General features: G+C 42.4%; 2 protein-coding genes across 2 annotated transcripts in view; both read left to right on the forward strand.

Moving 5' to 3' along the window:
• LOC121008805 (putative methyltransferase DDB_G0268948) overlaps positions 1 to 25,699 on the forward strand; it is a 415,162-nt gene that overhangs the window by 35,311 nt on the left and 354,152 nt on the right. The gene's annotated exons all lie outside the window — the stretch shown is intronic.
• LOC121008491 (putative methyltransferase DDB_G0268948) overlaps positions 19,266 to 25,699 on the forward strand; it is a 146,997-nt gene continuing 140,563 nt past the window's right edge. The window contains exon 1 of the mRNA XM_040441085.1: positions 19,266 to 19,417. Coding sequence (XP_040297019.1) covers positions 19,307 to 19,417 — 111 coding nt within the window. The 5' untranslated portion in view covers positions 19,266 to 19,306. The remainder of the gene's footprint in view (positions 19,418 to 25,699) is intronic.

Raw genomic sequence — 25,699 nt, forward strand, 5'->3', positions numbered from 1 at the left:
AATAATGGAATAGGACTCCGGTTCTATTTTGTTGTTTTTCGGAACTGGGGCCATGATTAAGAGGGACGGCCGGGGGCATCCGTATTGCGCTGCTATAGGTGAAATTCTTGGACCAGCGCAAGACGAACCAAAGCGAAAGCATTTGCCAAGAATCTTTTCATTAATCAAAAACGAAAGTCGGAGGTTCGAAGACTATCAGATACTGTCATAGTTCCGACCAAAAACGATGACATCTGGCGGCCTTATTCCCATGACCCGCCTAGCTGCTTCCGGGAAATCAAAGTCTTTGGGTTCCAGGAGGAGTATGGTTTGAAACCTGACAAAGTACACTGTATGTCACAGATACATTTTTGGAGCGCACACGTTACACTGCAGATGTGGCCCTGGTAAGGTCACTGTCAAGAGCGGACGCCATCTACGGAAAAAGTACACTGGATGTCACTGATATTTTAGGGATGTGCACACTTTACACTGGAGATGTTGCGCACCTAATCTCACTGTCCGCAGCGGACACCGTCTATTGAAAAAGTACACTGGATGTCACAGATAGTTTTTGGATGCGCACACTTTACACAGGAGATGTGGCGCACCTAATCTCACTGTCCGCAGCAGACACCGTCTATTGAAAAAGAACACTGGATGTTACAGATATTTTAGAGATGCGCATACTTTACACAGGAGATGTGGCACGGATAATTTAACTGTCCGCAGCGGACACCGTCTACGGAAAAAGTAGACTGGATGTCACTGATATTTTTTGGATGCGCACACTTTACACTGGAGATGTGGCTCAGCTAATCACTAGAAATAACTGAAGTGTAAATCAGCCTTAGGCCGTTCTGCGGCCTTTTCGTGCATTGGGGACCGCATCCGTGCGTCGGCCAGGATGGATCGAGACCTATTCAACTTGAATGGGTCTGTGATCCATCTGCACCGTAAAAAAATAGAACATTTTTTTGCGGTGTGGAGGCACGGACAGTAACATCACGGAAGCACTCCGTAGTGCTTCCTTGGGGTTCCGTGCCTCCGTTCTGCACTGTAGCTCCGGATTGCGGACCCATTTAAGTGAAGCTGTTTGCGGGCCGCAATACGTCCACGGCCGGGCAACGGCCGTGTGAATGCGGCCTTAGACCTAAATTTACATGCAAATATCTTCAAAAATCACCAGAACTGGAAAGACCAAAAATGTGGTTTTAAGCTGAAAATTTTTCAAAAGTTGCAACCTCTTATATACAGGGATTATAGTCTTTGGAAATTTAGTGTACCACCCGAAAACTATATATTTCCGGAATCAATGATTGCATTTGCATTGACCGACTGTTGACAATCATGCCATCCTTAAGCTAGCTTTGGGACAAACAGAAATTATTTAAAAAATAAAACACGTTTTACAGTAGAAGTTTACACATAAAAACTGTGTAAATTTAATACATTGAGTCGTGCAAATCTCATACATACCACAAGCATATACATCAGCAAGAGCTTGTGCTCTTAAAACACAGGAACAGGTGTCCTGTAATATAACGACCACTGCTGCTGGACTGCAGGGTGGCCGTAACCATGGAAACAAGCATTGTATAAATGTGATGGAAAAATGTATCTAGCCAGGCAATATGGACAATCACAATACATTAGTAACTGCCTTGTATTAACTTTGTCTATATGAAAAATGCCATTTACTGAAGTAAGACAAACCCTTTAGGATGGATTTAGACAGGGCGATATTCGGGCAGATTATTAGGAACGAACATTCCTGGGAACGCTCGTTCCCGACAGTCTGCCTGTCTAAAAGTGCAGCTGATCACCCGATGAACGAGCGAACTGTTCATTCATTGGGTGAAACTGTTGTTTGTGTAGGGACCTAAATAATCGTTTCTGGGCAACAGATCATGTTATTTAGCCCAGAAACAATGCAGCTGTATGAGCTTCGGATGACCTCACCATCAGGATGTTACAGGATGGAGATATAAGAGAACTACAACTCCCAGCATGTCTAAGCTATTAGGTAATATCAGAGGGCATTGCAGGGAGGTGGCATAAGGGGAAAGAACTACAACTCCTAGCATTCCTCTAGCTCTCACACTGAATCAATCATCCCCCACCAGCTCTCCCAATGTAACATGACATTCCTATTTCTGCTCTTCATGACTGAGCTTCATCCAGTTCTGCCCTGATCACATGATGGTGAGGTCATCAGAAGTCCTTCCTCATCACTGCTGAGCTCCGCCCCTTTCTGATGCCATCACAGGTTCTTTACCACAATTTCTGGTCATCACTCCAGAGTGCCCTCCTATTCTACACTGGTCGCATGACAGTGACATCATCACAGGTACTTCACCAGCCCTTCTACTGTACACTATTTAGCCCCATCTACTTGTGATGTCATTGCAGGTCCTATAGTTTTCCCTCTGAAGGGGGAAGTACGTGCCCTCCGGTGCCTAATTATAACTACAGACTAGGGTTGCCACCTCTCCCAACAAAAAATACCAGCCAAGTTAAGCCACACCCCAAAGGGGTTGAGTTTGTGGGGGCGTGGCTTAACACATTATGTCATAATGTGGCTCCCAGTATTAATAGTGCCCCCATTAATGCTCCCCAGTAATATTGATGCCTCCATTAGTGCCCCTCAAAATGGATAATGCCCCCCCACCTTAGTGTCCCCGGTAATAGTAATGCCTCCATTAGTGACCACCAGAATTATTAATGCCCCCATTAGTGTCCCCCAGTAAAATGAATGCCTCCATTAGTTCCCCCAGAATGCATAATGACCCCCTTAGTGTCCCCGTTAATAGTAAGGCCTCCATTAGCACCACCCAGAATTAATAATGCCCCCATTAGTGCCCCCAGTAATAGTAATGCCTCCATTACTAATGCCGATCTTTAAAGCCTTTAGATGCCATGATCAAGTGAGATCACGAAATCTAAAGGGTGAAAAACCTGGAAACTCGCGCTTTTAGGCTTCTTACCAGCATCCTTTGCAGCCAATGAAGATGCTGGTAATTGATTTCAATGTGTTGGGTCTCGGTGAATAGACCCAGGGCATTTAAGCAGCAATTCTTTTTTTGGCCAGCAGCTGGCAGTCCAACATAAGAAATGAGCAATTCTGAACAATTAAGCCTCATTCACACGTCCGTGTCAGTGATGCATCCGTGAAGCTGTCCATTAAGGATCCGTGTTGGGTCCGTGTGTCCTTTTTTTGCTGTCCGTGTTGCATCCGTGTTTCACTGACACTGAACAGCTGAAAAATTATTTTCAAAGAATCTCTTCTTAACCACCTCCGGACCGCCTAACGCAGGATCGCGTTCCGGAGGTGGCAGCGCTGCGCACAGTCACGCATATACGCGTCATCTCGCGATGGCCGAGATTTCCTGTGAACGCGCGCACACAGGCGCGCACGCTCACAGGAACGGAAGGTAAGAGAGTTGATCTCCAGCCTGCCAGCGGCGATCGTTCGCTGGCAGGCTGGAGATGTGTTTTTTTTAACCCCTAACAGGTATATTAGACGCTGTTTTGATAACAGCGTCTAATATACCTGCTACCTGGTCCTCTGGTGGTCCCCTTTGTTTGGATCGACCACCAGAGGACACAGGTAGCTCAGTAAAGTACCACCAAGCACCACTACACTACACTACACCCCCCCCCGTCACTTATTAACCCCTTATTAGCCCCTGATCACCCCATATAGACTCCCTGATCACCCCCCTGTCATTGATTACCCCCCTGTCATTGATCACCCCCCTGTAAAGCTCCATTCAGATGTCCGCATGATTTTTACGGATCCACTGATAGATGGATCGGATCCGCAAAACGCATCCGGACGTCTGAATGAAGCCTTACAGGGGCGTGATGAATGACTGTGGTGATCACCCCATATAGACTCCCTGATCACCCCCCTGTCATTGATCACCCCCCTGTAAAGCTCCATTCAGATGTCCGCATGATTTTTACGGATCCACTGATAGATGGATCGGATCCGCAAAACGCATCCGGACGTCTGAATGAAGCCTTACAGGGGCGTGATGAATGACTGTGGTGATCACCCCATATAGACTCCCTGATCACCCCCCTGTCATTGATTACCCCCCTGTCATTGATTACCCCCCTGTAAAGCTCCATTCAGACGTCCGCATGATTTTTACGGATCCACTGATAGATGGATCGGATCCGCAAAACGCATCCGGACGTCTGAATGAAGCCTTACAGGGGCATGATCAATGACTGTGGTGATCACCCCATATAGACTCCCTGATCACCCCCCTGTAAAGCTCCATTCAGATGTCCGCATGATTTTTACGGATGCACTGATAGATGGATCCGATCCGCAAAACGCATCCGGGACGTCTGAATGAAGCCTTACAGGGGCATGATCAATGACTGTGGTGATCACCCCATATAGACTCCCTGATCACCCCCCTGTAAAGCTCCATTCAGATGTCCGCATGATTTTTACGGATGCACTGATAGATGGATCCGATCCGCAAAACGCATCCGGACGTCTGAATGAAGCCTTACAGGGGCATGATCAATGACTGTGGTGATCACCCCATATAGACTCCCTGATCACCCCCCTGTAAAGCTCCATTCAGATGTCCGCATGATTTTTACGGATGCACTGATAGATGGATCCGATCCGCAAAACGCATCCGGGACGTCTGAATGAAGCCTTACAGGGGCATGATCAATGACTGTGGTGATCACCCCATATAGACTCCCTGATCACCCCCCTGTAAAGCTCCATTCAGATGTCCGCATGATTTTTACGGATGCACTGATAGATGGATCCGATCCGCAAAACGCATCCGGACGTCTGAATGAAGCCTTACAGGGGCATGATCAATGACTGTGGTGATCACCCCATATAGACTCCCTGATCACCCCCCTGTAAAGCTCCATTCAGATGTCCGCATGATTTTTACGGATGCACTGATAGATGGATCCGATCCGCAAAACGCATCCGGACGTCTGAATGAAGCCTTACAGGGGCATGATCAATGACTGTGGTGATCACCCCATATAGACTCCCTGATCACCCCCCTGTAAAGCTCCATTCAGATGTCCGCATGATTTTTACGGATGCACTGATAGATGGATCCGATCCGCAAAACGCATCCGGACGTCTGAATGAAGCCTTACAGGGGCATGATCAATGACTGTGGTGATCACCCCATATAGACTCCCTGATCACCCCCCTGTAAAGCTCCATTCAGATGTCCGCATGATTTTTACGGATGCACTGATAGATGGATCGGATCCGCAAAACGCAACCGGACGTCTGAATGAAGCCTTACAGGGGTGTGATCAATGACTGTGGTGATCAACCCATATAGACTCCCTGATCACCCCCCTGTCATTGATTACCCCCCTGTCATTGATTACCCCCCTGTAAAGCTCCATTCAGATGTCCGCATGATTTTTACGGATGCACTGATAGATGGATCGGATCCGCAAAACGCATACGGACATCTGAATGAAGCCTTACAGGGGCATGATCAATGACTGTGGTGATCACCGCATGTAGACTCCCTGATCACCCCCCTGTCATTGATTACCCCCCTGTCATTGATTACCCCCCTGTAAAGCTCCATTCAGACGTCCGCATGATTTTTACGGATCCACTGATAGATGGATCGGATCCGCAAAACGCATACGGACGTCTGAATGAAGCCTTACACGGGCGTGATCAATGACTGTGGTTATCACCCCATATAGACTCCCTGATCACCCCCCTGTCATTGATCACACCCCTGTCATTGATCACCCCCCCTGTCATTGATCACCCCTCTGTAAGGCTCCATTCAGACATTTTTTTGGCCCAAGTTAGCGGAATTTTTTTATTTTTTTCTTACAAAGTCTCATATTCCACTAACTTGTGTCAAAAAATAAAATCTCACATGAACTCACCATACCCCTCACGGAAACCAAATGCGTAAAATTTTTTAGACATTTATATTCCAGACTTCTTCTCACGCTTTAGGGCCCCTAGAATGCCAGGGCAGTATAAATACCCCACATGTGACCCCATTTCGGAAAGAAGACACCCCCAGGTATTCCGTGAGGGGCATATTGAGTCCATGAAAGATTGAAATTTTTGTCCCAAGTTAGCGGAACGGGAGACTTTGTGAGAAAAAAATTAAAAATATCAATTTCCGCTAACTTGTGCCAAAAAAAATTTTTTTCTATGAACTCGCCATGCCCCTCATTGAATACCTTGGGGTGTCTTCTTTCCAAAATGGGGTCACATGTGGGGTATTTATACTGCCCTGGCATTCTAGGGGCCCCAAAGCGTGAGAAGAAGTCTGGTATCCAAATGTCTAAAAATGCCCTCCTAAAAGGAATTTGGGCACCTTTGCGCATCTAGGCTGCAAAAAAGTGTCACACATCTGGTATCGCCGTACTCAGGAGAAGGTGGGGAATGTGTTTTGGGGTGTCATTTTACATATACCCATGCTGGGTGAGAGAAATATCTTGGTCAAATGCCAACTTTGTATAAAAAAATGGGAAAAGTTGTCTTTTGCCAAGATATTTCTCTCACCCAGCAAGGGTATATGTAAAATGACACCCCAAAACACATTCCCCACCTTCTCCTGAGTACGGCAATACCAGATGTGTGACACTTTTTTGCAGCCTAGGTGGGCAAAGGGGCCCACATTCCAAAGAGCACCTTTAGGATTTCACAGGTCATTTACCTACTTACCACACATTAGGGCCCCTGGAAAATGCCAGGGCAGTATAACTACCCCACAAGTGACCCCATTTTGGAAAGAAGACACCCCAAGGTATTCCGTGAGGGGCATGGCAAGTTCCTAGAATTTTTTATTTTTTGTCACAAGTTAGTGGAAAATGATGATTTTTTTTTTTTTTTTTTTTTTTTTCATACAAAGTCTCATATTCCACTAACTTGTGACAAAAAATAAAAATTTCCATGAACTCACTATGCCCATCAGCGAATACCTTGGGGTCTCTTCTTTCCAAAATGGGGTCACTTGTGGGGTAGTTATACTGCCCTGGCATTCTAGGGGCCCAAATGTGTGGTAAGGAGTTTGAAATCAAATTCTGTAAAAAATGACCAGTGAAATCCGAAAGGTGCTCTTTGGAATATGGGCCCCTTTGCCCACCTAGGCTGCAAAAAAGTGTCACACATCTAGTATCTCCGTAATCGGGAGAAGTTGGGGAATGTGTTTTGGGGTGTCATTTTACATATACCCATGCTGGGTGAGAGAAATATCTTGGCAAAAGACAACTTTTCCCATTTTTTTATACAAAGTTGGCATTTGACCAAGATATTTATCTCACCCAGCATGGGTATATGTAAAAAGACACCCCAAAACACATTCCTCAACTTCTCCTGAGTACGGGGATACCAGATGTGTGACACTTTTTTGCAGCCTAGGTGGGCAAAGGGGCCCACATTCCAAAGAGCACCTTTTGGATTTCATAGGTCATTTTTTACTGAATTTGATTTCAAACTCCTTACCACACATTTGGGCCCCTAGAATGCCAGGGCAGTATAACTACCCCACAAGTGACCCCATTTTGGAAAGAAGAGACCCCAAGGTATTCGCTGATGGGCATAGTGAGTTCATGGAAGTTTTTATTTTTTGTCACAAGTTAGTGGAATATGAGACTTTGTATGAAAAAAAAAAAAAAAAAAAAAATCATCATTTTCCACTAACTTGTGACAAAAAATAAAAAATTCTAGGAACTCGCCATGCCCCTCACGGAATACCTTGGGGTGTCTTCTTTCCAAAATGGGGTCACTTGTGGGGTAGTTATACTGCCCTGGCATTCTAGGGGCCCAAATGTGTGGTAAGGAGTTTGAAATCAAATTCTGAAAAAAATGACCTGTCAAATCCGAAAGGTGCTCTTTGGAATATGGGCCCCTTTGCCCACCTAGGCTGCAAAAAAGTGTCACACATCTGGTATCTCCGTACTCAGGAGAAGGTGGGGAATGTGTTTTGGGGTGTCATTTTATATATACCCATGCTGGGTGAGATAAATATCTTGGTCAAATGCCAACTTTGTATAAAAAAATGGGAAAAGTTGTCTTTTGCCAAGATATTTCTCTCACCCAGCATGGGTATATGTAAAATGACACCCCAAAACACATTCCCCACCTTCTCCTGAGTACGGAGATACCAGATGTGTGACACTTTTTTGTAGCCTAGGTGGGCAAAGGGGCCCATATTCCAAAGAGCACCTTTCGGATTTGACAGGTCATTTTTTTCAGAATTTGATTTCAAACTCCTTACCACACATTTGGGCCCCTAGAATGCCAGGGCAGTATAACTACCCCACAAGTGACCCCATTTTGGAAAGAAGAGACCCAAAGGTATTTCGTGATGGGCATAGTGAGTTCATAGAAGTTTTTATTTTTTGTCACAAGTTAGTGGAATATGAGACTTTGTAAGAAAAAAATAAAAAAAAAATCATCATTTTCCGCTAACTTGTGACAAAAAATAAAAAGTTCTATGAACTCACTATGCCCATCAGCGAATACCTTAGGGTGTGTACTTTCCGAAATGGGGTCATTTGTGGGGTGTTTGTACTGTCTGGCCATTGTAGAACCTCAGGAAACATGACAGGTGCTCAGAAAGTCAGAGCTGCTTCAAAAAGCGGAAATTCACATTTTTGTACCATAGTTTGTAAACGCTATAACTTTTACCCAAACCATTTTTTTTTTACCCAAACATTTTTTTTTTATCAAAGACATGTAGAACTATAAATTTAGAGCAAAATTTCTATATGGATCTCGTTTTTTTTGCAAAATTTTACAACTGAAAGTGAAAAATGTCATTTTTTTGCAAAAAAATCGTTAAATTTCGATTAATAACAAAAAAAGTAAAAATGTCAGCAGCAATGAAATACCACCAAATGAAAGCTCTATTAGTGAGAAGAAAAGGAGGTAAAATTAATTTGGGTGGTAAGTTGCATGACCGAGCAATAAACGGTGAAAGTAGTGTAGGTCAGAAGTGTAAAAAGTGGTCTGGTCTTTCAGGGTGTTTAAGCACTGGGGGCTGAGGTGGTTAAAGATCCGTGAAACACAGATGCAACACAGATTGCATCCGTGGTTTTCGCGGACCCATAGACTATAATGGACGTGATGGATCCATGAACACGGACAAAATAAAGCATGCATCCGTGCTAAAAACACTGACCACGGACCGTGCTAAAACACTGATGTCTGAATACAAAAATTAAAGTGAATGGGGATGTGTGCTGTGCTCGGAGAACACGTACAGCACACGTCCATGAAACGTTGGCGTGTGAATGATGCTTTGATGGATCTGAAAAATCCATGATTGTTTAGAATAAAAAAAAAATTTGATTTTGTAGGCTCAAATACAAGCTTCAAAATCAGTAAAAAAAAATATAAAAAATATATAAAAATTTTGCAAAATAAAAAGTTTTAATCATTCCCCTTTCCATAGAATAAAAAAATAAATACATAAATAACTAAAAATATAACCATCATGGGTATCACTGCGAACAAAAACTTCTGTACTATTAAAATCTAAAAATATTTTTCTGATACAGCGAATGGCGTAATGGAAAAAGGGTCAAAATGGCCAATTAGCAATTTTTGGCATCGATTCTCTTACCCAAAAAAAGTAGTAAAATGCGATCAAAAAGTCACGCACAAAAAGTTATGGGGGTCAGAATATAGTGATGTAAAAAAAACTTGTTTCTCAAAGTTTAAACTTATTTTTACACTATTTAGAAATAAAAACCTAATCTTATGTGGTATCGTTGTAATTGTACTGACCCAGACAAAGAAGGACACAGGTCAATTTTGCCCAGAGGGAACGCCATGGGAACAAAACCCGTAAAACTGTGAAATTGCGTTCTTTTCCAATTCCATCCCATTTGAATTTTTTTCCGCTTCCCACTACATTGTATGCCATAATAAATGGTGGCATTAGAAAGTAAAACTTGTCACGCAAAAAATAAGCCCTCATACAACTATGTGAACGGAAAAATAAAAAAAGTTATGGCTCAAGGAAGATAGGGAAGAAAAATGAAAACGAAAAAAACCTCTGGTATCCTAAGGGTTAATAATATCTCTATTAGTGCCCCCCAGAATTAATAATGTCCCCATTAGCGCCCCCAGAATTAATAATGTCCCCATTAGCGCCCCCCAATAATATTAATGTTCTTATTAGTGACCTCCAGAATTAATACCCACATTAGCGCCCCCCCTAGAATTTATAGTGCCCCCATTAGAGCCCCCCAGTAATAGTAATACCCCCATTAATGCCCCCCCAAGTAATAGTAATGCCTCCATTAGTGCCCCCTAGAATTAATAATACCCCCTTCTCTGTGCAAAAAAAAGAACTCATCCATTTGATTGCGCTGCGGTGATGACTTGCTGCTCACTGGAAGTTCAGGACAGGACCTGCGCTCCAGCGTGATGACATCTCGCAGGTTCTGTCCTGCACATCCAGTCAGAAGCGAGTATTCACCTCGATGCGATCAAATGGAGGAGGTGAGTTCTTTTTTTTTTTTTCTTAACAGAAGTGGGGTAGGGTGGGAGTTAAAGGCTGTTCTAATGAGCGCTCCACAATGGAAGCGCTCATTAGTAACAGTCGATATAGGAAAATTGCCTGTAGAAAACAATTACCGGCAGGGGTACTAAAGTTACCGGCTTGGCGAGTGAGATACCGGCCGGGTGGCAACCCTAGTGCAGACACACCAATAACATGGCTCTGACAGGAGAGAAAAGGGTGGGATTTGGACAATACTGCAGAGCGAAATTCATGTCAATAAAAAGTTTTCACTGTAAGGCAAACATAGAACCTGCCTGCAGTTCACACATTGCTGTTCTGGCTGGAGAAGAAAGGAAGGAGGTCATTCAGGAGGTGTGGCTTACAGCTTCAGTACTTTCTCAATAACTTCTGATTGATGATAGTACAGGGAGTGCAGAATTATTAGGCAAGTTGTATTTTTGAGGATTCATTTTATTATTGAACAACAACCATGTTCTCAATGAACCCAAAAAACTCATTAATATCAAAGCTGAATATTTTTGGAAGTAGTTTTTAGTTTGTTTTTAGTTTTAGCTATTTTAGGGGGATATCTGTGTGTGCAGGTGACTATTACTGTGCATAATTATTAGGCAACTTAACAAAAAACAAATATATACCCATTTCAATTATTTATTTTTACCAGTGAAACCAATATAACATCTCAACATTCAAAAATATACATTTCTGACATTCAAAAACAAAACAAAAACAAATCAGTGACCAATATAGCCACCTTTCTTTGCAAGGACACTCAAAAGCCTGCCATCCATGGATTCTGTCAGTGTTTTGATCTGTTCACCATCAACATTGCGTGCAGCAGCAACCACAGCCTCCCAGACACTGTTCAGAGAGGTGTACTGTTTTCCCTCCTTGTAAATCTCACATTTGGTGATGGACCACAGGTTCTCAATGGGGTTCAGATCAGGTGAACAAGGAGGCCATGTCATTAGATTTTCTTCTTTTATACCCTTTCTTGCCAGCCACGCTGTGGAGTACTTGGACGCGTGTGATGGAGCATTGTCCTGCATGAAAATCATGTTTTTCTTGAAGGATGCAGACTTCTTCCTGTACCACTGCTTGAAGAAGGTGTCTTCCAGAAACTGGCAGTAGGACTGGGAGTTGAGCTTGACTCCATCCTCAACCCGAAAAGTCCCCACAAGCTCATCTTTGATGATACCAGCCCAAACCAGTACTCCACCTCCACCTTGCTGGCGTCTGAGTCGGACTGGAGCTCTCTGCCCTTTACCAATCCAGCCACGGGCCCATCCATCTGGCCCATCAAGACTCACTCTCATTTCATCAGTCCATAAAACCTTAGAAAAATCAGTCTTGAGATATTTCTTGGCCCAGTCTTGACGTTTCAGCTTGTGTGTCTTGTTCAGTGGTGGTCGTCTTTCAGCCTTTCTTACCTTGGCCATGTCTCTGAGTATTGCACACCTTGTGCTTTTGGGCACTCCAGTGATGTTGCAGCTCTGAAATATGGCCAAACTGGTGGCAAGTGGCATCTTGGCAGCTGCACGCTTGACTTTTCTCAGTTCATGGGCAGTTATTTTGCGCCTTGGTTTTTCCAAACGCTTCTTGCGACCCTGTTGACTATTTTGAATGAAACGCTTGATTGTTCGATGATCACGCTTCAGAAGCTTTGCAATTTTAAGAGTGCTGCATCCCTCTGCAAGATATCTCACTATTTTTGACTTTTCTGAGCCTGTCAAGTCCTTCTTTTGACCCATTTTGCCAAAGGAAAGGAAGTTGCCTAATAATTATGCACACCTAATATAGGGTGTTGATGCCATTAGACCACACCCCTTCTCATTACAGAGATGCACATCACCTAATATGCTTAATTGGTAGTAGGCTTTCGAGCCTATACAGCTTGGAGTAAGACAACATGCATAAAGAGGATGATGTGGTCAAAATACTCATTTGCCTAATAATTCTGCACGCAGTGTATGTAATTGGTTAGTTTGACTGACTGATATTTCTCACAGAATGACATCGAATTCTACAAAATGAATTTTGAAATAATTTATTATCCAGAAATATGCCTATAGTAGGCTTATTTCTGGTGCAGATTGCGACGCAAAGGTTATATCTGCGACTTTTCCCTGCTCACACCAGGTCTAAAAAAGTGGGAGTGGGGGGAAGGGGACAGGCCAGCATGTCTCTCTCATTCATCATTTTCTACACCTGTTTTAGGCATAGAAAATGGTCTAAATGTAAGCCAGCTAGGAAGCCGTCTTACATTTAGCCTGGCATTGGATGCACTGAAGTTATGTAGGCGGATCCACCGCCAGATATAGGGATTATTAAGACCAGCGTCTTAAACTCCGTTCTTAATAAATTACCCCCTTTTTTTCTAAAAAATGAACTGTAAAAAAATTTGCACCGGTGCAGAACAGAGGCACGGATCAGAAGCCCACGGAAGCATTACTTCTGTGGGTTTTATGTCCGTGTCTCCGCACAACAAAAAAGTAGGGTATGCACTGCTTTTTTGCCATGCGGACCGTCGGATATGGATCGTGGACCCCATTCACAAGCGTGCATTGCGAACTGCAATTTGCGGTTCGCAGCACAGGCATGTCAAGCACACGGTCGTATGCATGAGGCTTTATAGTGACTATACTCATATTGTGGCTATTCCAGCAGATGGCTTTTTGGCCATGACAGTGGCAACAAATTGTCCTTAACCTTTTCAAGACCGAGTGATTTTTCGTGTTTTCGTTCTTTACTCCTAGCCCGTTTTAATAAAAAATTAAAATATTAATTCCATACTGCAAATGGCGAATCGGAAAAAGAGGCAAAATCAACGATTCACAAAAAAAATAAAAAAATTGTATCAATGGAAAGTACAGATTGCCCGACAAAAAAATTAGTCCTCATAGAGCTCCATATACATAAAAATAAAAACGTTATGGGGTCAGAATATGGCGATGCAAAGAAAAAATGATTTTTTTCCAAAGTTTTTATTTTTCTCCGCAGTAAAACTCAAGAAAAAATATACATATGTGGAATCATTGTAATCATACTGACCCAGAGAATGGATGTAACAGGTCATTTTACTGTATAGAAAACATTGAAAAACATAAAACTGTGGCAGAATGGTTTGTTAATTTATAATTCCACCCAATTTGGATTTTTTTTCTGCTTCCCACTACACTGTATGCAACCATAAATGGTGCCATTAGAAAGTACATGTGAACAGCTATGTACAGCTATGTGACAGTTATGGCTTTGAGAAGGCTAGGAGGCTAAGCTAGGCACATGACATAGTTTCAGTCCGCATTCAATCTGCATTTTTTGCACATCGGATGCGGACCTATTAATTTCACCATGTGCTCTCCGCATCCATATGTCCATTCCACGGTCCCTACAGAAAAGAGGGACAGCCATTAGGGATCCATGATCACAGCAATGCTGTTACAGTGGAGGCCAGTGGCCTCTGCTGTTCTGGTCCCTGGAGGAGCAGACCTGCTTCCCTTCTTCCTGGCTGATCAGGCTGCTGGGGTACCTCAGTGATTCCCCACAGGCTATGGCCTGCTGGCTAGGCCTCCTCACTCTGCCCATAGGGGTCACGCTCCCTCCAGCTCTTAAAGGTTCAGTGTGCAAGCAACTAAATCTTACCCAGCCTATAACTGGTCACTCAGTGGTACTTAAAGCACTTTCCCATGTGGGAGGGTGCCTAAGCAATACATTCTAGTCCCCTAATGTTCTGCAAAAGTTTGCTGGTCTACATTTTTCTGCCCCTGTACCAACTTCTGCCTGTTTTCCGGATTGGACTTTTGCTGCCTGACCTGACCTCTTTCTGATCTCTGTTCTGACCCTCAGTTGCCTCCCCTGACCTCAGATTGTTTAGTCAATCGCACAAACTCTGCCTGCCCTGACATTGGCCTGTTCCCTGCCTGATTCCTCTGTGCTCTGCATCAGTGTCCCTCTGTGCATCAGCCATCACAGCTATTTTAAGAGGCCAGGTGATTCCCCTGCAGCAAAGTTCAAATGCCTATATAAAGGTTAATGGTTGAATACCAGAGGGTCACCAAGATAACACTTAATACTTATGAGTAGCCCCAAGCCAAATCTGTTCAAGTAGCCCACTGAATCCACATCCACTTCATACCAACCGTTATAAGATCTGACATTGACATCCTGTTGGTCTCTAGACAGCAGACAGGGGATCTGATGATCTGACAACTGTGTATGCATTCGAGATGTTGTGCCTGACACAACAGCCTCAGGTGAGTAGAATACCTACTACTATTCTGTAGTTTTATTGCTCCCTCCTGTGTTTTTTTTTTTATGATACATGAATGCATTCCTCTATGCTCACCTTAACCCCTTAAGGACACATGACGTACCGGTACGTCATGTGTTGTTCCGATCACCGCCGCCCGGCGGGCGGAGATCGGAACAATGTGCCTGCTCAAATCATTGAGCAGGCACCTCGGCTAAATGCGCGGGGGGGTCCCGTGACCCCCCCGTGTCGGCGATTCAGACCTGCGGTTTGCGGCTTTTTATGGTGCGGCGGCGGTGCCCCGTGGGGCTGTGGGGGGGACCCGATGGCATGGAAGGCAGCGCGATGCCTTCCTGAGGCATCACGCTGCCTTCCGGTGAAGAGCCTGTGAGAGCCAGCCCCCTGGATCTCACACGCCCCGGAAGCTGTATGAGTAATACACACAGTATTACTCATACAGCCAATGCATTCCAATACAGAAGTAATGGAATGCATTGTAAAGGAATATACCCCCAAAAGTTCAAGTCCCAAAGTGGGACAAAAAATAAAGTGAAAAAAAAAGTTTAAAAAAGTTTTCCCCCCAAAAATTAAAAGTTTCAAGTAAAAATAAACAAAAACGTCATTTTCCCCAAATAAAGTAAAAGAAATTGGTAAAAAATTGAGGGGGGGGGAAAGTATACATATTAGGTATCTTTGCGTCCGTATCGACCGTCTCTATAAACATATCATATGACCTAACCCCTCAGATGAACACCGTAAAAAAAAAAAATTAAAACTGTGCTAAATAAACCATTTTTTGTCGGATCAAAAAGGCGTTTGCCCACCAAAATAGTACCAATCTAACCGTCACCTCATCCCACAAAAAATGAGCCCCTACCTGAGACAATCGCCCGAAAAAAAAAAAAATATGGCTCAGAATATGGAGACACTAAATTTTATGAAGGGCTCCGATATTTTCCTGACAGGAATATATTGGCGAAAGTCTCAGCTTTTAATATCTGCATTTATGACTAGCCAGTATAGTCAGTAGCATATCCGTTTGGTGCATTTTTTCTGTGATTTATATGATTGTATTTTCATCCGCACAATGCTCCGTTTTGTGTAGGATGCCCTTGTGGTGCATGTGGACCGCGCCGACATCCTCCACCGTATGCATTTTTTGCTGGGGATAGTCGTTTGCTGCGGTCCACATGCGGTGGGGCTGCTCCCCCAGTGAAAAACACGCTACAGTGTTAGGGGTTGAGCGGCTCCTCCAGTATTGCCACTATATTTCTGTGTTTTTGTCTCCATATTCTGAGCCATATTTTATTTATTTTTTTGGGCGATTGTCTCAGGTAGGGGCTCATTTTTTGTGGGATGTGGTGACGGTTAGATTGGTACTATTTTGGTGGGCAAACACCTTTTTGATCTGACAATTTTTTTTAAATTTAGCACAGTTTTAATTTTTTTTTTTTTTACGGTGTTCATCTGAGGGGTTAGGTCATGTGATATGTTTATAGAGCCGGTCGATACGAACGCAGCAATACCAAATATGTATACTTTTTTTTTATTTATGTAAGTTTTACACAATAACATCTTTTTTCAAACTAAAAAAATGATGTTTTAGTGACTAAAACATCATTTTTTTTGTTTGAAAAAAGATGTTATTGTGTAAAACTTACATAAATAAAGAAAAGTATACATATTTGGTATTGCTGCGTTCGTATCGACCGGCTCTATAAAAATATCACATGACCTAACCTCTCAGATGAACACCGTAAAAAATTAAAAATAAAAACTGTGCTAAATAAACCATTTTTTGTCACCTTACATCACAAAAAGTGTAATAGCAAGCGATCAAAAAGTCATATGCACCCCAAAATAGTGCCAATCAAACGTCATCTCATCCCGCAAAAAATGAGACCGCACCTAAGATAATCGCCCAAAAACTGAAAAAACTATGGCTCTCAGAATATGGAGACACTAAAACATGATTTTTAATTTTTTTTAAATTATATTATTGTGTAAAACTTACATAAATAAATAAAAAAGTATACATATTAGGTATCGCCCCATCCATATCGACCGGCTCTATAAAAATATCACATGAACTAACCCCTCAGATGAACACCGTAAAAAATGTAAAATAAAAACTGTGCTAAATAAACCATTTTTTGTCACCATACATCACAAAAAGTGTAATAGCAAGCGATCAAAAAGTCACACGCACCCCAAAATAGTGCCAATAAAACCGTCATCTCATCCCGCAAAAATCATAAACTACCCAAGGTAATCGCCCAAAAATTTAAAAAATTATAGCTCTCAGATTATAGAAACACTAAAACATGATTTTTTTTGCTTCAAAAATGAAATCATTGTGTAAAACTTACATAAATAAAATAAAAAGTATACATATTAGGTATCGCCGCATCCGTGACAACCTGGTCTATAAGAATATCACATGATCTAACCTGTCAGATGAATGTTGTAAATAACAAAAAATAAAAACTGTGCCAAAACAGCTATTTCTTGTTATCTTGCCTCACAAAAAGTGTCATATAGAGCAACCAAAAATCATATGTACCCTAAACTAGTACAAACAATACTGCCACTCTATCCCATAGTTTCTAAAATGGGGCCACTTTTTTGGAGTTTCTACTCTAGGGGTGCATCAGAGGGGCTTCAAATGGGACATGGTGTCAAAAAAAACAGTCCAGCAAAATCTGCCTCCCAAAAACCGTATGGCATTCCTTTCCTTCTGCGCCCTGCCGTGTGCCCGTACAGCTGTTTATGACCATATATGGGGTGTTTCTGTAAACTACAGAATCAGGGCCATAAATACTGAGTTTGGTTTGGCTGTTAACCCTTGCTTTGTTACTGGGGAAAATGGATTAAAATGGAAAATTTGCCAAAAAATTGAAATTCTGAAATTTCATCTCCATTTGCCAATAACTCTTGTGGAACACCTAAAGGGTTAACGACGTTTGTAAAATCTGTTTTGAATACCTTGAGGGGTGTAGTTTCTTAGATGGGGTCACTTTTATGGAGTTTCTATTCTAGGGTTGCATCAGGGGGGCTTCAAATGGGACATGGTGTCAAAAAAACCAGTCCAGCAAAACCTGCCTTCCAAAAACCGTATGGCATTCCTTTCCTTCTGCGTCCTGCCGTGTGCCCGTACAGCTGTTTACAACCACATATGGGGTGTTTCTGTAAACTACAGAATCAGGGCCATAAATACTGAGTTTGGTTTGGCTGTTAACCCTTGCTTTGTAACCGGAAAAAAATTATTAAAATGGAAAATCTGCCAAAAAAGTGAAATTTTGAAATTGTATCTCTATTTTCCATTAATTCTTGTGGAACACCTAAAGGGTTAACGACGTTTGTAAAATCTGTTTTGAATACCTTGAGGGGTGTAGTTTCTTAGATGGGGTCACTTTTATGGAGTTTCTATTCTAGGGTTGCATCAGGGGGGCTTCAAATGGGACATGGTGTCAAAAAAACCAGTCCAGCAAAACCTGCCTTTCAAAAACCGTATGGCATTCCTTTCCTTCTGCGCCCTGCCGTGTGCCCGTACAGCGGTTTACGACCACATATGGGGTGTTTCTGTAAACTACAGAATCAGGGCCATAAATATTGAGTTTGGTTTGGCTGTTAACCCTCGCTTTGTAACTGGAAAAAAATTATTAAAATGGAAAATCTGCCAAAAAAGTGAAATTTTGAAATTGAATCTCTATTTTCCATTAATTCTTGTGGAACACCTAAAGGGTTAACAAAGTTTGTAAAATCAGTTTTGAATACCTTGAGGGGTGTAGTTTATAGAATGTGGTCATTTTTGGGTGGTTTCTATTATATAAGGCTCGCAAAGTGACTTCAGACCTGAACTGGTCCCTAAAAATTGGGGTTTTGAAAATTTCTGAAAAATTTCCAGATTTGCTTCTAAACTTCTAAGCCTTGTAACATCCCCAAAAAATAAAATATCATTCCCAAAATGATCCAAACATGAAGTAGACATATGGGGAATGTAAAGTAATAACTATTTTTGGAGGTATTACTATGTATTATAGAAGTAGAGAAATTGAAACTTGGACATTTGCAATTTTTTACTTCATTTTTGGTAAATTTGGTATTTTTTTTATAAATAAAAATGTTTTTTTTTTTACTTCATTTTACCAGTGTCATGAAGTACAATATGTGACGAAAAACAATCTCAGGATGGCCTGGATAAGTCAAAGCATTTTAAAGTTATCAGCACTTAAAGTGACACTGGTCAGATTTGCAAAAAATGGCCTGGTCCTTAAGGTGAAATAGGGCTTAAGGGGTTAAAAAGCCAACTTAAAATAGTGCACCTAAATTAAGGTTATACATAACAGTGAACAAAAAGGGTAATTTTGGTAATCCATCGACTTACCTTTTAAATAAAGAAACATTCATGTCTTGTAAAAATGTCAGAAATTACTCTGACAGACATATGCATATAGATTAATGTTGATTTTAATTAATACTATTTAATGTTTATTTTTTTATTCATTTCATAGATTTTTACATTAAAACTGCAACAGCGAAAGCACACCTCATCATGGCAGTCCAACTGTTCAAGAAGATGGCATTTTCTTCAGTATATCAAAAATATATGGTTCCTGTATCCAATGAAGTCATTAATATTCTTTTGTCCTATGTGAAAGCAAAAGTAAGTAGAAATGTTATTGAGTGACTGTTCCAATACTATTCATATGTACAGTAGACCTGTCATCTTTAGGCACGTCTGTTTAAAGGGGCACATCAACTTCCTTGACAAAGGAATTCATCAAAAACAATTATTTTAAAAAAATTTGGGCAGCACTATGCCATTGAAAATTAAATACAAAATACTGTAGCAGTAATCTGAGAGAGATAAAACTCCTGAATAGGAGAGCAGTGTAATCTCAGTTTACAATGTTGCTGAATAGGGAAGGGTTATGGGCAAGGTAATCCATGCGCTTACATTCCGCACCATTCCGCATCTCCGAATTTGTGGACCCATTGAAATGAATGGGTCCGCATCCGTGATGCTGAATGACAACGGAACGGTGTCCGTGTATTGCGGATCCGCAAATGTGGTCCGCAATACGGGAACGGGACACCAACGGTGGTGTGCATGAGCCCTAAATGTATTTGGCTATAATTAATTTGCACATCTCTAATAACCCATCAACATCATGCAGTCATGTCACAGGGGGCAGATTGGTTGACAAAGGGAGCTCCTCTCTCTGTAAACCACTTAGAGATGCTGTCTTTGCTATTGACTAATGTTTTAAAGGGAATAAACTTTGAGATCAGATTTGCCTCAATTTCAACCGTAGCAGCAGTAGTCTGGCTTTATAGAACCTATACATTACATGTGTCCCAAATAGTGGGAATGACTTCCTAACAGAAGTACAATATATACTGCATATGGCAGAGGTTGATAAAGGGTTATTAGACTTATTTTCTATTTTTGTTAATGTTTTGCAAAAATGTTTTTTGTCTATAATATTTTACAATTCCTGGGTATGTATATAATAATTTATTTTTCTCAGTGGAGTATCACCACCAAAATCTCGACTGGAACCCCCAGGTAGTGGGGTGTAATACTGAATTACTGAATGACTTAAAGATGTCAAACACAATAGCTAAGTCAAAAATAATGCAATTTTACTTAATAATATGTCAAATAAGCAGCATAAGATAACACCATAAAATAAGGTAATCACACTGTTGGTCTGGAGAAGTTCAAAAAGACTTCTTTGATCTGAAAATGTCTGTTTAAATCTCCCCATCCTGTTTTTTTTTCAACCCCCCCCCCTCCCCTCTTACAGATTCCCATGTTTTACTATGTATCACAACCAGTTCTCAAACATGACTACCCTGTCTTGCATAGTATACAAGTAAACATTAGTCTTAAAGCTCATGCACACGACCATTGTGCAGCCGTTCTGTGCATTGGGGACTGCAATTTGCCAGGGAAGGGGCAGTATGATGTAGAAAACTAGACCATTTTAAAACATTTTAAAAATAGGCAACTGTCATAGAGCAGAATTACATTTTGGTGAAGGGCAGAACTGCACCACATTACCGAAACCACAAGACAATTTTTACAGACAGCTGGCTTGAGCTATTAATTAATGCCTGCTGAATTCGATTTAGGTGAAGGTGGAGAAGTGCACTACATTTGGAGAACGACAAGACACATTTTATGGACAGCTGGCCAGTGGAAGTAAATGCCTACTGATTTAAATTTTGCTTACGGTGCGGAGCTGCACCACAGTAGCCACGACTTAGTGGTATGGCAACAACAGCACCGCCAGCAATTTGGCTGAAAGTTCAGCTGCTCACAAGCTAATTTCTGGTCACCAATAGCTTTCTTGTAACCACACATTCCATTATGGATGTCTCGCGATGGAGCATACTTCTTTGTGGATGCAGCCTAGCTGCCACAAAAGAAGATTTGGAGAGAGAGGACAGACTTGTTCTGATTTGGAATGCTGGCCATTTCTATCTTTCCACTGAATCCAATGATGCCACCTCATGTGCTGCAATAGAGGCCTGGTACCTATGTTTGTGTTTGAATGCCCACGGCTTATTTTAATCAGAAAATCTTGCACATGACAGTGGTTTTATGTGCCAACCTTGTTGAGAAAAAAATGGAAGATACTGGCAAAGAGTTAGTGGCAACTGAGCTTGACCTAGATCTGGCATGTTTTGAGCCTGCACCCACTGTATCAGTGGTATCGTCAGTTCCTGAGCTGACCACATTAGAAGCAGATCTGGCCCTGACAGTTTATTTTGGAGATTTTGGCAGCATGTTGCTTCTGCTCTTTATTGTCACCGCGGCCACCACCCTCCATCATCATAGTCCTCCCACCACTTTTAACAGACTGATGCCATATCTTTGTGGCCTACTTGGCACCTCCGCCAATTCCCTTCTCTGTAGTTGCCCCAAGTGCCCCTGTTACCACAGCTACTACTGCCCTTATTGCCACCACTGTGGCTACAAGTGCCACTACTATCACCACCATTAACAAAGCTATGAATTTGGGTCCCCTGCCTCTGCCTCATGGGTCTGCCTTGAGTGCCTGTCATAACACGTAGTGCATTGTAGCCTCTTATAAAAAAAAAAGAAGGCACCCACTAGGAGGGAGTAGTGAAAACCGAGATTATGCAAATGAAAAGCTTCTCTGGGGCCACAAAGAGGAGCAGAAGGGATCTGCTGAGCCCTGGCCCAAAGGCACGGTATCAGACTCAGATGTGACATCAACATCATTCTGCTGTGACTGGCAGGATAAGTAACTAACTAACATGTTAAATCACTAAAGAGCAGCAATCACGACCAGCCTTGCTAGTAAACAGCCTAGTCTATACCAGTGAGGTATTAGGCAGTAAGTCAGCGCTCTGTATTGTGTTTTACAGTAGCGCTCACTTAGTAATAGGGTTACTGACGTTAGGTGCCGATATCAGCCCTACACACTATCACCCTGCCTGTGGAATACTAACTTCTAGATGTTGGTTCACCATGTCCACTCAGCATGTGAACCGCACTGGTATAGACTGGGCTGTTTACTAGCAAGGCTGGTTGTGATTGATGCTCTGTAGCAGCCATCCAGTCCACAATGTCATCCTACTTGTCCTCAGTGGTGCCCCTAGCCTATCTGCTGCCTGAGGAATGTTTGCACTCAAACCCTCACTGTATCAATGACAGTAAAATGCTGTAATTTGTAAAATGAACATACTCTAACAGAACCAAACTTACTATATACACTGATGAGCAAAAGTGTAACAATGTTTTGAACTTTTGACTTTCAGGCTCCATATCTCACCATCCACTACAGCTTAAAACCTGAGACTACCAGCATTTTATAGACAGTCATCTTGGCTATCTCATAAGTAATTGGACTTGCAACTATTTAGCATATGATTAGTTATGCAGATTCTTGTCATGTACCGTATTTGTTGCCCCATAAGACGCACTTTTTCAGGGAAATGCCCCTGAGTCTTATGGGGCGAATACTAATGAGCGCTTCCATTATGGAAGCAATCATTAGTACCGGAGGACCAGGAAGTGGTGAAGGCTCTGTGTACTCACCGCTTCCTGGTCCTCGGCTGCCGGCTGTGCAGTGGCTGCACACAGCGTGAGGGCTCTCTGTGACCTCACGCTGTGCGCGCCAGTTCACAACACAGCAGGAGGAAGAGAATTGCGCTGGAGGAGAGGAACCGCAGCGTTCAGGAGCAGGAGACGTCTATTTATTTTGTGATCTGAGGGTGGGGGATGATTATACAAATGTCTGGGGGCTGATTATACATATGGCTGGGGGCTGATTATACATACAGTATGGCTGGGGACTGATATGAGGCATGGAGGACTGATATGAGGCATGGGGGTCTGATCTGAGGTCTTATTAACAATGGGGGTCAAATTGGGGCTGTCAGCTGAGGTTTGATTAACATTGGGAGGTCTGATTGGTGGTCTGACCTGAGGTGTAAGGAAAAAAAAAATTCTAGGTGCGTCTTATAGGGCTAAAAATACGGTAACTGCAGTGTTACTGTTTTGCTCATGGTGGTAGAACAATATTTTTTTTCTTGTAGTATACTATCCATTCCAAAGCCAAGAGGTGGACGTCCATGCAAAATATCAGAGTTAAAAGTCGGATCATCACAAGGTCTATCAGTTCTAGCACGACAAACATGGCAGTGGAGGTGGCTTGTATCTTGTATGCTTCGTAATAGTGAGATCACAGATGTCCATGCAAACACCGTGCAACACGCATTACACAAGTCTGTAATGGTGGCCTGAAAAAAGGTGAAGAAGCCTCAACTTCAGTATCATCATAAGAAGTGTCAGCTCGAGTTTGCAAAAGGGATGAACAGTGGACAGTAGAAGATTGGAAAGGGGTTATTTGAAGCAATTAGATGAGTCACTGGACTGGGCTCTGAAGGGTGCAAATGGGTATAGAAGAAACAAGGGAAAAGGGGGCTAAAAGATTGAGAAATTGAAGGAACTGTTAAAGGGCTTCTGTCACCCCACTAAAGTGATTTTTTTTTTTTGGGCTAGTTAAATTAGTTATATAGCGATATCTGAAAATATAATAGTGTTCCTTACTTTGATCCAGCAGTTTAGTCAAAAAACGAAGTTTTATCCTATGCAAATTCGGTCTCTACCAGCAAGTAGGGCGTCTACTTGCTGGTAGCTGCTGCAGAAATCCGCCCCCTCCTCTTGTTGATTGACAGGGCCAGCCGGGATCTCCTCCTCCGGCCAGCCCTGTCGGCGTTTCAAAAATCGCGCGCCCGTGTTGAATCTGCGCAGGCGCTCTGAGATGAGGAGGCTCGTCTCCTCAGAGCTCCCTCAGTGCGCCTGCGCCGATGACATCATCGAAATAGAAGACGTCATCGGCGCAGGCGCACTGAGGGAGTTCTGAGGAAACGAGCCTCCTCATCTCAGAGCGCCTGCGCAGATTCAACACGGGCGCGCGATTTTTGAAACGCCGACAGGGCTGGCCGGAGGAGGAGATCCCGGCTGGCCCTGTCAATCAACAAGAGGAGGGGGCGGATTTCTGCAGCAGCTACCAGCAAGTAGACGCCCTACTTGCTGGTAGAGACCGAATTTGCATAGGATAAAACTTCGTTTTTTGACTAAACTGCTGGATCAAAGTAAGGAACACTATTATATTTTCAGATATCGCTATATAACTAATTTAACTAGCCCAAAAAAAAAATATCACTTTAGTGGGGTGACAGAAACCCTTAAGTTCCGTGGAGGACCCCTGATGATATGGGATTTTTTCACTGCCAAAGGTGTTGGATACTTGACCAGGATTGATGGTGGTCTTAATGCTGAGCTATACGTGAGTATCCTACAAGATAAGTTACTTCATACACTCGAGTACTATGGGTATGAAAAGGACGACATAGTGTTCCAGCATGGCAACAACCTAAAGCATACATCGAGATCGGCAAAGAAATGGTTCATTAAAAATGAAGTAGAGGTGCTGGATTGTCCCCCACAGTCCCCAGACCGCAACTCAATCGAACACTTGAAGAAAAAGGAGTATTTGTACCCAAGTGAGTCGACCAGTATGCACCAACATTGGTGTAGACGTGTAGAAGAGACCTGGGAACAGATTTTGGTGAAGACTTGCTTGAATCTGATTGAGAGCATGCCCAGAATCATTCAAGCAGTGTTGAAAGCCAAATGTGGATTTACAAAATACTAACAAAATACAAAAATTATTATTTTTTGAATTATAGGAGCAAAACAGTAACAATGCAGTTACATAGTTACATAGTTGCATAGTTAATACGGTTGAAAAAAGACATACGTCCATCAAGTTCAACCAAGGGATAGGTGGGGATGCAAATCCCAGAAGGAATTGAGACTAAGATTTCTACACGTTTTCATAAGCATTAATGTTTTTTACTTTTGAGAATTCGTCTAAACCCTTTTTGAAATTGTCTATTGTTCCTGCTGTGACCACGTCCTGAGGAAGTCTATTCCACAGCTTCACTGTTCTTGCAGTAAAGAAGCTTTGACGCTTCCGAAGACTGAACTTTTTTCTCTCCAATCGGAGGCAGTGCCGGCTTGTCTTTTGAGCGCATTTTACATGGAACAGCGTTTCACTGTATTTTTTGTATGGCCCATTTATATATTTGTATAGGTTAATCATGTCCCCCCTTAGACGTTTCTTCTCAAGACTAAATAAATTCAATTCTTTTAATCTTTCTTCATAACTAAGACCCTCCATTCCCCTTATCAGTTTAGTCGCTCTCCAGTCTCCTCTGTACTTTTTCCAGCTGCAGTGCATCCTTTATATGTACTGGTGCCCAGAACTGAACTGCATATTCCAGATGAGGCTGCACCAATGCTTTGTAAAGTGGTAATATTACATCCCTGCCCTGTGAGTCCATGCCTCGTTTAATGCATGACAATATCCTGTTGGCCTTAGAAGCAGCTGATTGACAT

The sequence above is a fragment of the Bufo bufo genome, chromosome 7, assembly GCF_905171765.1.
Source record: "Bufo bufo chromosome 7, aBufBuf1.1, whole genome shotgun sequence".
NCBI classification, from domain to species: domain Eukaryota; kingdom Metazoa; phylum Chordata; class Amphibia; order Anura; family Bufonidae; genus Bufo; species Bufo bufo.